Source organism: Carcharhinus amblyrhynchos, chromosome 1 (genome assembly GCF_965287045.1).
Source record: "Carcharhinus amblyrhynchos chromosome 1, sCarAmb.v2.hapA, whole genome shotgun sequence".
Taxonomy (NCBI): domain Eukaryota; kingdom Metazoa; phylum Chordata; class Chondrichthyes; order Carcharhiniformes; family Carcharhinidae; genus Carcharhinus; species Carcharhinus amblyrhynchos.
The window spans coordinates 768,361-781,396 of NC_137324.1; the positions used below are offsets into that span (position 1 = coordinate 768,361).

The 13,036-nt window shown below is 47.2% G+C and overlaps 1 protein-coding gene across 1 annotated transcript in view; it reads right to left on the reverse strand.

Moving 5' to 3' along the window:
* Positions 1-13,036, reverse strand: part of LOC145348429 (disintegrin and metalloproteinase domain-containing protein 19-like) — a 102,242-nt gene that overhangs the window by 36,397 nt on the left and 52,809 nt on the right. The window contains exon 5 of the mRNA XM_080196645.1: positions 412-477. Coding sequence (XP_080052771.1) covers positions 412-477 — 66 coding nt within the window. The remainder of the gene's footprint in view (positions 1-411; positions 478-13,036) is intronic.

The following is a 13,036-nucleotide window of genomic DNA, read 5'->3' on the forward strand; positions in this document are numbered from 1 at the left end:
AAAACAGGTCCCATTTCCTACACGGTTTAAATTGATGACCAATTGTCATCTCAAAATTATATCTCAGAATCATCTCCAGAAATGCCGATTTCCTTAGCCCCTAGTGTTGTGAATACTATTACAGGAAGAGTTAATTGAATCTTAGTTGTCTGATGACTGTGCCTCTGCTACTATAACCAAGAGAGAATGAAACATTATCAGTTTCCAGAGAAGAAATGTCGACCGAAGTTCCAAATCATATGTCTAGGGTCAAGGACAGTCAAGCTCCAGAACGTTGTATACAACCAAAGAGGAAGAGATGTCCTCCTAACCCTGATGTCACTATTTCCAGTCTTGCTCCTTATCCTGTACTGTGGGCCCTTTTCTAGGCCTCAATAACCCATGTTCAACATGCTCAGAGAAGCCACTTACCATTGCACTGTCTGCCACAACCACCAGCTCGACATATTTCTGCTGTGTAATAACATTCCTTCTTACCTGGAGATAGAGAAAATATCAGTTAGTTTGAGGTGCAAATGTACAAGTGGCCTGGGCTGGGAGAGAGCCAGATCATGTGGATCCAACAATTTTTTGAAGTTATACATAAGTACTTTACTTTTCGCTGTCTCATTCTTACAATATAAGGAGCGAATGGGCATCCCTGTTATAATTGCTTTTCAATTCATTCACATGATTTTGGCATGGCTGACTTGGCCACAGTCTATTGCCCATCCCTTGTTGCCCTTGAGAAGATGGTGCTCAAATGTCCTCTCGAACCATTGCATTCCCTTAATGTGTAGGTAAACCCACAGTGCTATTACAGAGTTCCAAGAGTTTGACCCAGCAACAGTGAATGAACAGTGGGATATTTCCAAGTCAGGGTGGTGGGTTACTTGGAGTGGAACCTCCAGGCGGTATCTGCTGCTCTTGTCCTTCTACACAGTAGTGAACAAGAACAAAGAACAAAGAAAATTATAGCACAGGAACAGGCCCTTTGGCCCTCCAAGACTGCACTGACCATGCTGCCGTAGAACCATAGAAAATTACAGCTCAGGAACAGGCCTTTTGGCCCTTCTTGTCTGTGCCAAACCATTTTCTGCCTAGTCCCACTGACCTGCACTTGGACCATATCCCTCCACACCCCTCTCATCCATGAACCCATCAGAGTTTTTCTTAAATGTTAAAAGTGACCCCGCATTTACCACTTTATCCGGCAGCTCATTCCACACTCTCACCACTCTCTGCATGAAGAATTCCCCCCTAATATTCCCTTTAAACTTTTCTCCTTTCACCCTTAACCCATGCCCTCTGGTTTTTTTTTTCTCCCCTAGCCTCAGTGGAAAAAGCCTGCTTGCATTCACTCTATCTATACCCACCAAAATCTTATGCCCATCAAATGCCCAACTGAACTAAAACCCCCTACCCTTCCGGGGACCATATCCCTCTATTCCCATCCTATTCATGTGTTTGTCCAACTGCCCCTTAAAAGTCACTATTGTATCCGCTTCCACTACCTCCCCCGACAACAATTTCCAGGCACCCGCTACTCTCTGTGTAAAAAATCTGCCTCGTACATCCCTCGTACCTTAAACCTGTGCCCCCTAGTAATTGACTCTTCCATCCTGGGAAAAAGCTTCTGACTATCTACTCCATGCCTCTCCTAATCTTGTAGACTTCTATTAGGTCACCCCTCAATCTCCATCATTCCAGTGAGAACAAACTAAGTTTCTCCAACCTCTCCTCATAGCTAATGCCCTCCATACCAGGCATCATCCTGGTAAATCTTTTCTCTCCCCATCCAAAGCCTCCACATCCTTCTGGTAGAGTGGCGACCAGAATTGAACACTATATTCCAAGTGCAGCCTCACTAAGATTCTATAAAGCTGCAACATGATTTGCCGATTTTTAAACTCAACACCCTGGCCGATGAGGGCAAGCATGCCGTATGCCTTCTTGACTACCTTCTCCACCTGCACTGCCACTTTCAATGACCTGTGTACCCAGATCTTTTTGCCTACCAATACTCTGAAGGGTTGTGCCATTTACTGTATATTTCCTATCTGTATTAGACCTTCCAAAATGCATTACCTCACATTTGCCCGAATTAAACTCCATCTGCCATCTCTCCGCCCAAATATCCAACTGACCTATATCCTGTTGTATCCTCTAATGATCCTCATTGCTATCCACAAGTCCAGCAACCTTTGTGTTGTCCACAAACTTAGGAATCAAACTAATCAAATAGTGGTCATGCGTTTGGAAGGTATTGCCTAAAGAACATTGGTGAGTCCCTGCAATACATCTTTTAGATGGTATACAAAGCTACCATTGCTCATCAGTGGTGGAAGGAGTGGATGTTTGTGGATGTGGTGTCAATCAAGTGGGTTGCATTATTTTTCCATTTAATTTGAATTGATTTATTATTGTCACATGTATTAGTACACAGTGAAAAGTATTGTTTCTTGTGCACGATACAGACAAAACATACTGTTCATAGAGAAAGAAACAAGAAAGTCCAGTGTGTAGTTTTACAGTCAGGGCGTAGAGAAAGATCAACTTAATACAAGGGTAAGTCCATTCAAAAGTCTGACAGCAGCAGGAAAGAAGCTGTTCTTGAGTCAGTTGGTATCTTTTGTAACTTTTTCCCGAAGGAAGAATGTCCGGGGTGCATGGAATCCTTAATTATTCTGGCTGCTTTGCCAAGGCAGCGGGAAGTGTAGACAGAGTCAGTGGATGGGAGGCTGGTTTGTGTGATGGATTGGGCTACATTCATGGCCTTTTGTAGTTCCTTGAGGTCTTGGGCAGAGCAGGAGCCATACCAAGCTGTGATACAACCAGCTTTCTATGGTGCATCTGTAAAAGTTGGTACGAGTGGTAGCTTACATGCCAAATTTCTTTAGTCTTCTGAGAAAGTTGGTGGGCTTTCTTAACTATCGTGTCAACAGGAGAGGTTGTTGGTGATCTGTACACCAAAAAACTTGAAGCTCTCGACCCTTTCTACTTTGTCCTCGTTGATGTAGACAGGGGCATGTTCTAAGAACATAAGAAATAGGGGCAGGAGTAGGCCATCTAGCCCTTCGAGCCTGCCCCACCATTCGATAAGATCATGGCTGATCTGAAGTAGATCAGTTCCACTTTCCCGCTTTCTCCCCATAACCCTTAATTCCCTTGTCTGTCAGAAACCTATCCACCTGTGACTTAAATATATTTAGCAAGATAGCCTCCACCACTTCAACGGGCAGAGAATTCCAGAGATTCACCACCCTTTGAGTGAAGAAGTTCCTCCTCAATTCCGATCTAAACTGTCGCCCCCTTATCTTGAGGCTGTGCCCCCTGGTCCTGCTGTCCTTTCTGAGGGGGAAGAACCTCTCCACCTCTACCCTATCCATCCCTTTCATCATCTTATACGTCTCAATGAGATCCCCCCTCATCCTTCTAAACTCTAACGAGTACAAGCCTAGTTTATTCAGCCTCTCCTCATAGCTCAACCCCCTCAACTCCGGTATCAGCCTAGTAAACCTCCTCTGCACTCCCTCCAAGGCCAAAATATCCTTGCGCAAGTGCGGTGACCAAAACTGCACACAGTACTCCAGCTGCGGCCTCACCAGTACCCTGTACAGCTGCAGCAAGACCTCCCTACTTTTATATTCAATCCCCCTCGCTATGAAGGCCAGCATCCCAAACGCCTTCCTGACCACCTGCTGCACCTGTCAGCTGGGTTTTTGTGACTCATGCACAAGGACCCCCAGGTCCCTCTGCACCGTCGCATGCTGCAGCTTTTCGCCCTGTAAGTAGTAGTCCTTCCTACCAAAGTGGATAACCTCACACTTGCCAACATTGTATTCCATCTGTCAGGTCCTCGCCCACTCGCTCAGCCTATCCAGTTCCCTCTGCAGGCTTTCTACACCCTCCGCACAATTTGCTTTCCCACTTATCTTTGTGTCATCAGCAAATTTCGACACCTTACACACTCGGCTCCCTCCTCCAGATCATCTATATAAATGGTAAATAGCTGAGGCCCCAGCACCGATCCCTGGGGCACTCCACTAGTCACCAACCGCCAATCCGAATAGAACCCATTGACACCCACTCTCTGCCTCCTATTTGACAGCCAATCCCCTACCCACGCTAACACCTTACCCCCAACTCCATGCCCCCAAACCTTCTGTAACAACCTTTTGTGCGGCACCTTATCAAACGCCTTCTGAAAATCGAGAAACACCACAACCACCGGTTCTCCTCTATCCACCGTACTAGACACATCCTCATAGAATTCCAATAAATTCGTCAGACACGACTTCCCCTTAACGAATCCGTGCTGCGTCTGCTCTATTAAACAATTCTTCTCAAGATGCCTCGCTATTTCCTCTTTGATGACAGATTCAAGCATTTTTCCCACTAACCGGCCTATAATTCCCTGCCTTTTGCCTGCTACCCTTTTTAAACAGCGGAGTAACATTAGCCGTTTTCCAATCTTCCGGCACTTCCCCGGAATCCAGTGAGATTTGGAAAATAATCACCAAGGCATCCACTATCACCTCTGCCATTTCCTTCAGAACCCTTGGATGCATTCCATCCGGTCCTGGGGACTTGTCCACCATCAGTCCCTCTAGTCTGTCGAGCACTGCCTCTCTAGTAACAATCATCTCATTCAGGCCCTCCACTCCCACCATCTTTCCATCGTTAACACCCGGCAAACTATTCGGGTCCTCCTCCGTGAAGACCGAAACAAAAAAGTTATTCAAGGCCTCAGCCATTTCCTCATCCCCCACACTAAATCCCCCCTCTCATCCTCTAAGGGTCCAACATTCACCCTAGCCAGCCTCCTCCTTTTTATATATTTATAAAAACTCTTACTATCCTTTTTTATATTTAGCGTTAGCCTAGATTCATAGTCTATCTTTCCTTTCTTTATCAACTTCTTTGTCATTCTTTGTTGATATTTAAACCTCTCCCAATCCTCTACTCGCCCACTACTCTTAGCCACTCTAAACGCATCCGCTTTTAATTTAATAGTCTCCATTACCTCCTTTGTTATCCATGGCTAATTATCTCTTCTCCTACGATCCTTCTTTACCATCGGAATAAATTTCTGCTGAGCACCAAGAGAGATCTCCTTAAAGATCCTCCACTGTTCCTCAGCAGACCTACCGACCAATCTGCGCCTCCAATCAACATTCGCCAATTCCTCTCTCATCCTACCGTACTCCCCTCTGTTCAAACAAAGGACACATGTCCAGGAACCCACTTTCTCCTCCTCCATCTGCATCAGAAACTCCACCATACAATGATCACTCTTCCCAAGAGGATCCTTCACCACAAGGTCCCTAATTCTACCCGCTTCATTACATAACACCAGATCCAAGATAGCTCGCTCCCTCGTCGGCTCCAACACACAGTGTTCAAGGAAACTATCCCGGCAGCATTCCAAGAACTCCTCCTCAAGCCCACCGCGTCCAACATGGGTCGACCAATCAATATTTAGATTGAAATCCCCCATAATTATCGCCGTTCCATTCCTGCACGCCGCATTTATTTGCGCGTTAACAGCCCGTCCCACCTCCAGATCATTATTTGGGGGCCTATAAACGACACCCACCAGCGTCTTCCTCCCTTTGCTGTTCCTAATCTCCACCCACAACAATTCCACTTTCTGCTCTTTGGCTCCTATATCTCCCTTACTACCACCCTGATACTATCCTTAATCAGCAGAGCTACCCCACCCCCCCTTTTTCCTCCCGCCTATCCTTCCTAAACACTTGACACCCCTGGATATTCAGCTCCCAGTCCCTGTCACCCTGCAACGACGTCTCTGTAATGGCCACCAGATCATATCCATTTGTGCTGATCTGAGCCACCAGCTCATTCACTTTGTTCCGAATGCTTCGTGCATTCAGATAAAGTGTCTTCATCCCAGCCTTCACCTAGACCCTATTTGAAGGAACACTACCAACCTTACTCATGTCCCCTACTCCCTTTATTATTGGGACATCCTCGGCCTCTTCCCGTACCTGTAACCTCTCCTTTACTTTAGACCCTGTAATTTCACCTACCCTCGCACCCCCCCCCCCAATTAGTTTAAAGCCCTATCCACAGTCCTATTTATACGATTTGCCAGGACTCTGGTCCCAGCACGTTTCAGACCAACACCATCCCACCTGAACAGGTCCCACCTGCCCCAATACTGGTGCCAATGCCCCATAAATTCAAACCCATTCCTCCCACACCAATCCCTGAGCCACCCATTCATCTCTTTAATCCTATCCACCCTACGCCTGTCTGCACACGGTTCAGGTAGTAATCCAGAGATAACCACCTTGTCAGTTCTACTTTTTAATTCCATTCCCAGCTTTTCATACTCCCTCCCCAGATCCTCAGTTCGCATTTTGCCTACATCGTTGGCACCCACATGTACCACAACGACCGGATTCTCACCCTCCCACTCCAGGTTCCTCTGAAGCCCAGATGCGACATCCTGGACCTGAGCACCAGGCAGACAACACACCCTTCTGTGCTCTTTGTCATTGTGACAAAGGACAGTGTCAATACCCTTAACCACACTATCCCCAATTACTACTACATTCCTTTTCACCTTCTCTTTGTCTATGTCCTGTGTCTGCATCAGTGTACCGTGTGCAGTTTGCTCACCAACCTCACCTCCCTCGTCCTCGTCCAGACTGGAAGCAAGAACCTCAAACCTGTTCTGCAGATTGAGAGGCTGAGGCATTTGGTCCCCACCCTCCTTCCTCCGGTCCCCACCCTCCTTCCTCCGCTCCCCACCCTCCTTCCTCCTCCCAGCAGCCCCCTCTTGTTCCTGACCCTTAGAGTTAGCCAGTCCAGGGGGTGTGGATGTCACTTGCACCCCATTGACAATGGCACCCTCTCTCCCCCTGATGAGCCTCAGTGTCTGTAGCTCAGAGGCCAGCTCATTTACCCTGAGCTGGAGCTCCTCCAGCAACCTGCACTTACTGCAGACATGGTCACTGGGAAGGACTCTGGGGTCCACCAGCTCCCACATCATACAGAAACAACACATCACATGCCCCTCCATTATTGCCCCTTAGTCATTTCTAAACACAGTTTACAAGTCAAACTTACCTGGCCCTTTTCTCCCAAGACCTTTGATCCTATGCCCTTGCAGCTCACTCTGCTTCCCTCTCACTCCGCTGCCTGCTGTCTACAGCAGGCCTCCTTTTAAACCTAGTGCGGTTTAAAAAAATCCCTTCCCACGAATCCCCGCGACCCACTTCCTCTGTAGTTTAAAGCTGAAAATGTTATTAAGCCCGCGAAAATGTTTTTAAGGGTAATCTCTTACCTTACTCTGTGCTCCTTCACTCTGCCCGCTCCACCGGTGAGTACCTTTTGTTTTAAAAAATCCTTACCCACAAATCCCCGTGACCCACTTCCTCTGTAGTTTTAAAGCTGAAAACGTTATTAAGCCCGCGAAAAGATATAAGCCAGCGAAGATTAGGGACAGGATCTGGAACAGGGACAGGTTCCAGAACAGGATCAGAAACAGGATGAAGAACAAGATCAGGAACCGAGTCAGAAACAGAAACAGGTTCAGGAACAGTTTCAGGATCAGGAACAGGGTCAGCAACAGGAACAGGATCAGGTTCAGGAACAGGATCAAAACCAGGATCAAGATTAGGATCAGGAACAGGAACAGGATCAGAACCAGGATCAAGATTAGGATCAGGAACAGGAACAGGATCAGAACCAGGATCAAGATTAGGATCAGGTTCAGGAACAGGATCAAAACCAGGATCAAGATTCGGATCAGGAACAGGAACAGGATCAGAACCAGGATCAAGATTAGGATCAGGTTCAGGAACAGGATCAGAACCAGGATCAAGATTCGGATCAGGAACAGGAACAGGATCAGAACCAGGATCAAGATTAGGATCAGGAACAGGAACAGGATCAGAACCAGGATCAAGATTAGGATCCGGAACAGGAACAGGATCAGAACCAGGATCAAGATTAGGATCAGGAACAGGAACAGGATCAGAACCAGGATCAAGATTAGGATCAGGTTCAGGAACAGGATCAAAACCAGGATCAAGATTCGGATCAGGAACAGGAACAGGATCAGAACCAGGATCAAGATTAGGATCCGGAACAGGAACAGGATCAGAACCAGGATCAAGATTAGGATCAGGAACAGGAACAGGATCAGAACCAGGATCAAGATTAGGATCAGGTTCAGGAACAGGATCAAAACCAGGATCAAGATTCGGATCAGGAACAGGATCAGAACCAGGATCAAGATTAGGATCAGGAACAGGAACAGGATCAGAACCAGGATCAAGATTAGGATCCGGAACAGGAACAGGATCAGAACCAGGATCAAGATTAGGATCAGGAACAGGAACAGGATCAGAACCAGGATCAAGATTAGGATCAGGAACAGGAACAGGATCATGATACAAAACAAGATCAGAACCAGGGTCAGGAGTAGGATCAGGAACAGGATCAGAACCAGGATCAAGATTCGGATCAGGAACAGGAACAGGATCAGAACCAGGATCAAGATTAGGATCCGGAACAGGAACAGGATCAGAACCAGGATCAAGATTAGGATCAGGAACAGGAACAGGATCAGAACCAGGATCAAGATTAGGATCAGGAACAGGAACAGGATCAGAACCAGGATCAAGATTAGGATCAGGAACAGGAACAGGATCATGATACAAAACAAGATCAGAACCAGGGTCAGGAGTAGGATCAGGAACAGGAAACAGGATCAGGAACAGGATCCAGAACAGGCTCAGGATCAGGAATAGGATTTGAAACAGGAATAGGATTAGGAACAGGGTCAGGAATAGGAACAGGATCAGGAACAGATTCAGCAACATCCTTCCACATTGGACCCTCATCCAGGTTATTTACAAAAATAACAAACAGCAGTGGCCCCAAAACAGATCCCTGAGGTACACCACGAGTAACTGAACTCCAGGATGAACATTTCCCATCAGCCACCACCCTCTGTCTTCTATCAGCTAGCCAATTCCTGATCCAAACCGCTAAATCACCCTCAATCCCATGCATCCGTATCTTCTACAGTAGCTTACCGGGGGGAACCTTATCAAATGCTTTACTGAAATCCATATACACCACATCAACTGCTTTACCAGGATCAGGAATAGAATCAGGAACAGGATCTGGAACAGGATCAGGATCAGTAACAGGATCATGACCAGGATCAACACCGGGATCAGGAACAGATCAAGAACAGGAAGGGCCAGGAACAGGGTCAGGGCTGGGATCAGGAACACAATCAGGACCAGGGTCAAGAACAGAAACAGGATCAGGAACAGAAACAGGATCAGGATAAGGAACAGGATCAGGAACAAGAACAGGAACAGAACCGGGACCAGGAACAGGATAAGGACATAAGAACAGAAGAAGCAGGAGTAGGCCATCTGGCCCCTCGAGCCTGCTCCGCCGTTCAATAAGATCATGGCTGATCTTTTCGACGACTCAGCTCCACTTACCCAACCACTCATCATAACCCTTAATTCTTTTACTGCTCAAAAATTTATCTATCCTTGCCTTAAAAACATTCAATGAGGTAGCCTCAACTGCTTCACTGGGCAGGGAATTCCACAGATCCACAGCCCTTTGTGTGAAGAAGTTCCTCCTCAACTCAGTCCCAAATCTGCTTCCCCTTATTTTGAGGCTACGCTCCCAGTTCTAGTTTAACCCGCCAGTGGAAACAATTTCCCTGCTTCTATCTTATTTATTCCCTTCATAATCTTATATGTTTCTATAAGATCTCCCCCCATTCTTCTGAATTCCAATAAGTATAGCCCCAGTCTACTCAGTCTCTCCTCATTAGCCAACCCTCTCAACTCCAGAATCATCCTACTGAATCTCCTCTGCACCCCCTCCAGTGCCAGTATATCCTTTCTCAAGTAAGGAGACCAAAACTGTACACAGTAACTCCAGGTGTGGCCCCACCAGCACCTTATTCAGCTGCAACATAACCTCACTGTTTTTAAACTCCATCCCTCTGGCAATGAAGGACAAAATTCCATTTGCCTTCTTAATTACCTGCTGCACCTGCAAACCAACTCCTTGAGATTCCTGCACAAGGACACCCAGATCCCTCTGCACAGTGGCATGCTGCAATTTTTTACCATTTAAATAATAGTCCGTTTTGCTGTTATTCCTACCAAAATGGATGACGTCACATTTACCAACATCGTACTCCCTCTGCCAGGCCCCACCCACTCACCTAGACTATCTATATCCCTTTGCAGAAACAGGAGCAGGAACACGAACAGGATCGGGATTGAGACCGGGGTCAGGAACAGGATCAGGATCAAGACTGGGATCAGGATCGGGATCAGGAACAGGAATGGGATCATGAACAGGAATAGGAATAGGAACAGAATCAGGAACAGGGTCAGGAACAGAAACAGGATCAGGAACAGAAACAGGAACATGATCGTGATCAGTAACAGGATCGGTAACATGATCTGGAACAGGGACAGGATCGGGACCACGAACAGAATCAGGAATTGGATCTGGAACAAGATCAGGATCAGAAACAGGATTGGGATCAGGAACAGGAGCCCGGTCAGGAAGAGAATCAGAATCAGGACAGGGATCGACCAGGAACAGAAATGGGAACAGGATCAGGAACAAGTTCAGGATGGAACTTGGTAAGGTGGAGGGTTCTAGGTATGCCTAATAGGTAGGCACATGTTCGGCGCAACTTGTGGGCCGAAGGGCCTGTTTGTGCTGTAGTTTTTCTATATTTCTATGTTTCTATGATCAGAAACATGATCAGGAACCAGTTTAGGACCCGGATCAGGATCTGGAACACAAAAAGGATCTGGAACAGGATCAGGACCAGGTTCAGGAATAGCTTCAGGAACAGGCTCAGGAACAGAAATAGGAATAGGAACAGGTTCAGACACAAGATCAGGAAGATGTTCAGGAATGAGATCAGGATCAAGAACAGGGTCAGGAACATGATAAGGAACAGAAACAGGAACAAGTTCAGGAACAGGATCAGGAACAGGATCAGGATCGAGACCAGGATCAGGAACAGGATCAGGAATAGGATCAGGATCGAGACCAGGATCAGGAACAGGATCAGGAATAGGATCAGGATCGAGACCGGGATCAGGGACAGGATCAGGACTGCAATCAGGAACAGTATCAGGAACAGGGTCAGGAACAATCTCGGGATCTGCAGCCTAGCTTGCAGGGAGACGTCAGAGGGCGGAGCTGAACATAATTGTGAGTATAAAACCAACTTACTGGCGAAGGTGATTGGTGGTTGCAGGTCACGTTTGCATAAGTGCAGACACTGTGACCAGAAGATAGTTTGTGGAGTAGCTGCTGTGAAGGGATAGTTATCTGTTATCTTACTAAGTTACGCTTTCTCCCAATAATCCTTAATTCCTCTGTCTATCAGAAATCTATCTACCCGTGACTTAAATATATTTAGCGAGGCAGCCTCCACCACTTCAACGGGCAGAGAATTCCAGAGATTCACCACCCTTTGAGTGAAGAAGTTCCTCCTCAACTCTGATCTAAACTGCACCCCCCCACCCCCGCCTGCCTTATTTTGAGGCTGTGCCCTCTAGTTCTGGTTTCCTTTCTACGTGGAAAGAATCTCTCTACCTCTACCCTATCTAGCCCCTTCATTATCTTGCAAGTCTCGATAAGATCCCCCCTCAGCCTTCTAAACTCCAACGAATACAGGCCCAGTCTATTTAATCTCTCCTCATAAACTAACCCCCTTACCTCCAGTATCAGCCTGGTGAACCTTCTCTGTACTCCCTCCAAGGCCAATATATCCTTACGCAAATAAGGGGACCAAAACTGCACACAGTACTCCAGTTGTGGCCTCACCAGTGCCCTGTACAGTTGCAGCAAGACCTCCCTGCTTTTATATTCTATCCCCCTCGCTATAAAGGCCAGCATCCCATTCGCCTTCTTGATCACCTGCTGCACCTGCAGACTGGGTTTTTTCTCTTGAGTCTCCTGCTGCTATTCCCCTTTCAAACAGGTATACCGTTTTGGATGCTGTTGAGGGGGATAGCCAGTCAGGGGGAGATGCCAGCAGTAGCCAGGCCTGTGACACCACAGCTGGTTCTGCTGTGGGGAAGGGTTGGGCAAAGAGCAGTCGTAATTGGGAACTCATTAGTTAGAGGCATGGACAGGTGTTTCTGTGGCTGCAGTTGAGTCTCCAGGATGGGTCTTGCCAGGATCAAGGACGTCACTGAGCGATAGCAGGACATTCTTAAGGGGGAGGGTGAGCAGCCAGAGATTGTTGTACATATTGGTACCAACGACATAGATAGGAAAAGAAATGAGGTCCTAAAATGTGAATATAGAAAGTTGGGCAGAAGGCTAACACACAGGACCCCGAAGGCAGTAATTTCTGGACTACTACCGGTACCACGTGCTAGTGAGAGTAGGAATAGGAAGATTAGGCAGATGAATGCCTGGCTTGAGAGCTAGTGCAGGGCGGGCAGGGATTTAGATTTTTGGATCATTAGGATCTTTTCTGGGGAAGAGCTGATTTGTTCAAGAGGGCGGTGAGATTTGCTAGAATGACTCAGGAGGGTTTAAACTAGTTTGGCGGGGCGGGGGGAGATCCAAAGCAGCAGGGAGACAGAAGAGAAGGTTGGGGACAACACAGAACAAAGAACAATACAGCACAGGAAACAGGCCCTTCAGCCCTCCAAGCCTGCGCCACTCATGCGCCCAACCAGACCATTCTTCTGTCTCCCTCCATTCCCAGTCTGCTCATGTGACTAGCCAGATAAGTCTTAAACGATCCCAGCGTGTCCGCATTGACCACCCTACTTGGCAGTGCATTCCAGGCCCCCACCACCCTCTGTGTAAAATACGTCCCTCTGATATCTGAGTTAAACCTCGCCCCCCCTTACCTTGAACCTGTGACCCCTCATGTTTGTCACCTCCGACCTGGGAAAAAGCTTCCCACTGTTCACCCTATCCATACCCCTCATAATTTTATACACCTCTATTAGGTCTCCCCTCATTCTCCGTCTTTCCAGGGAGACAAACCCCA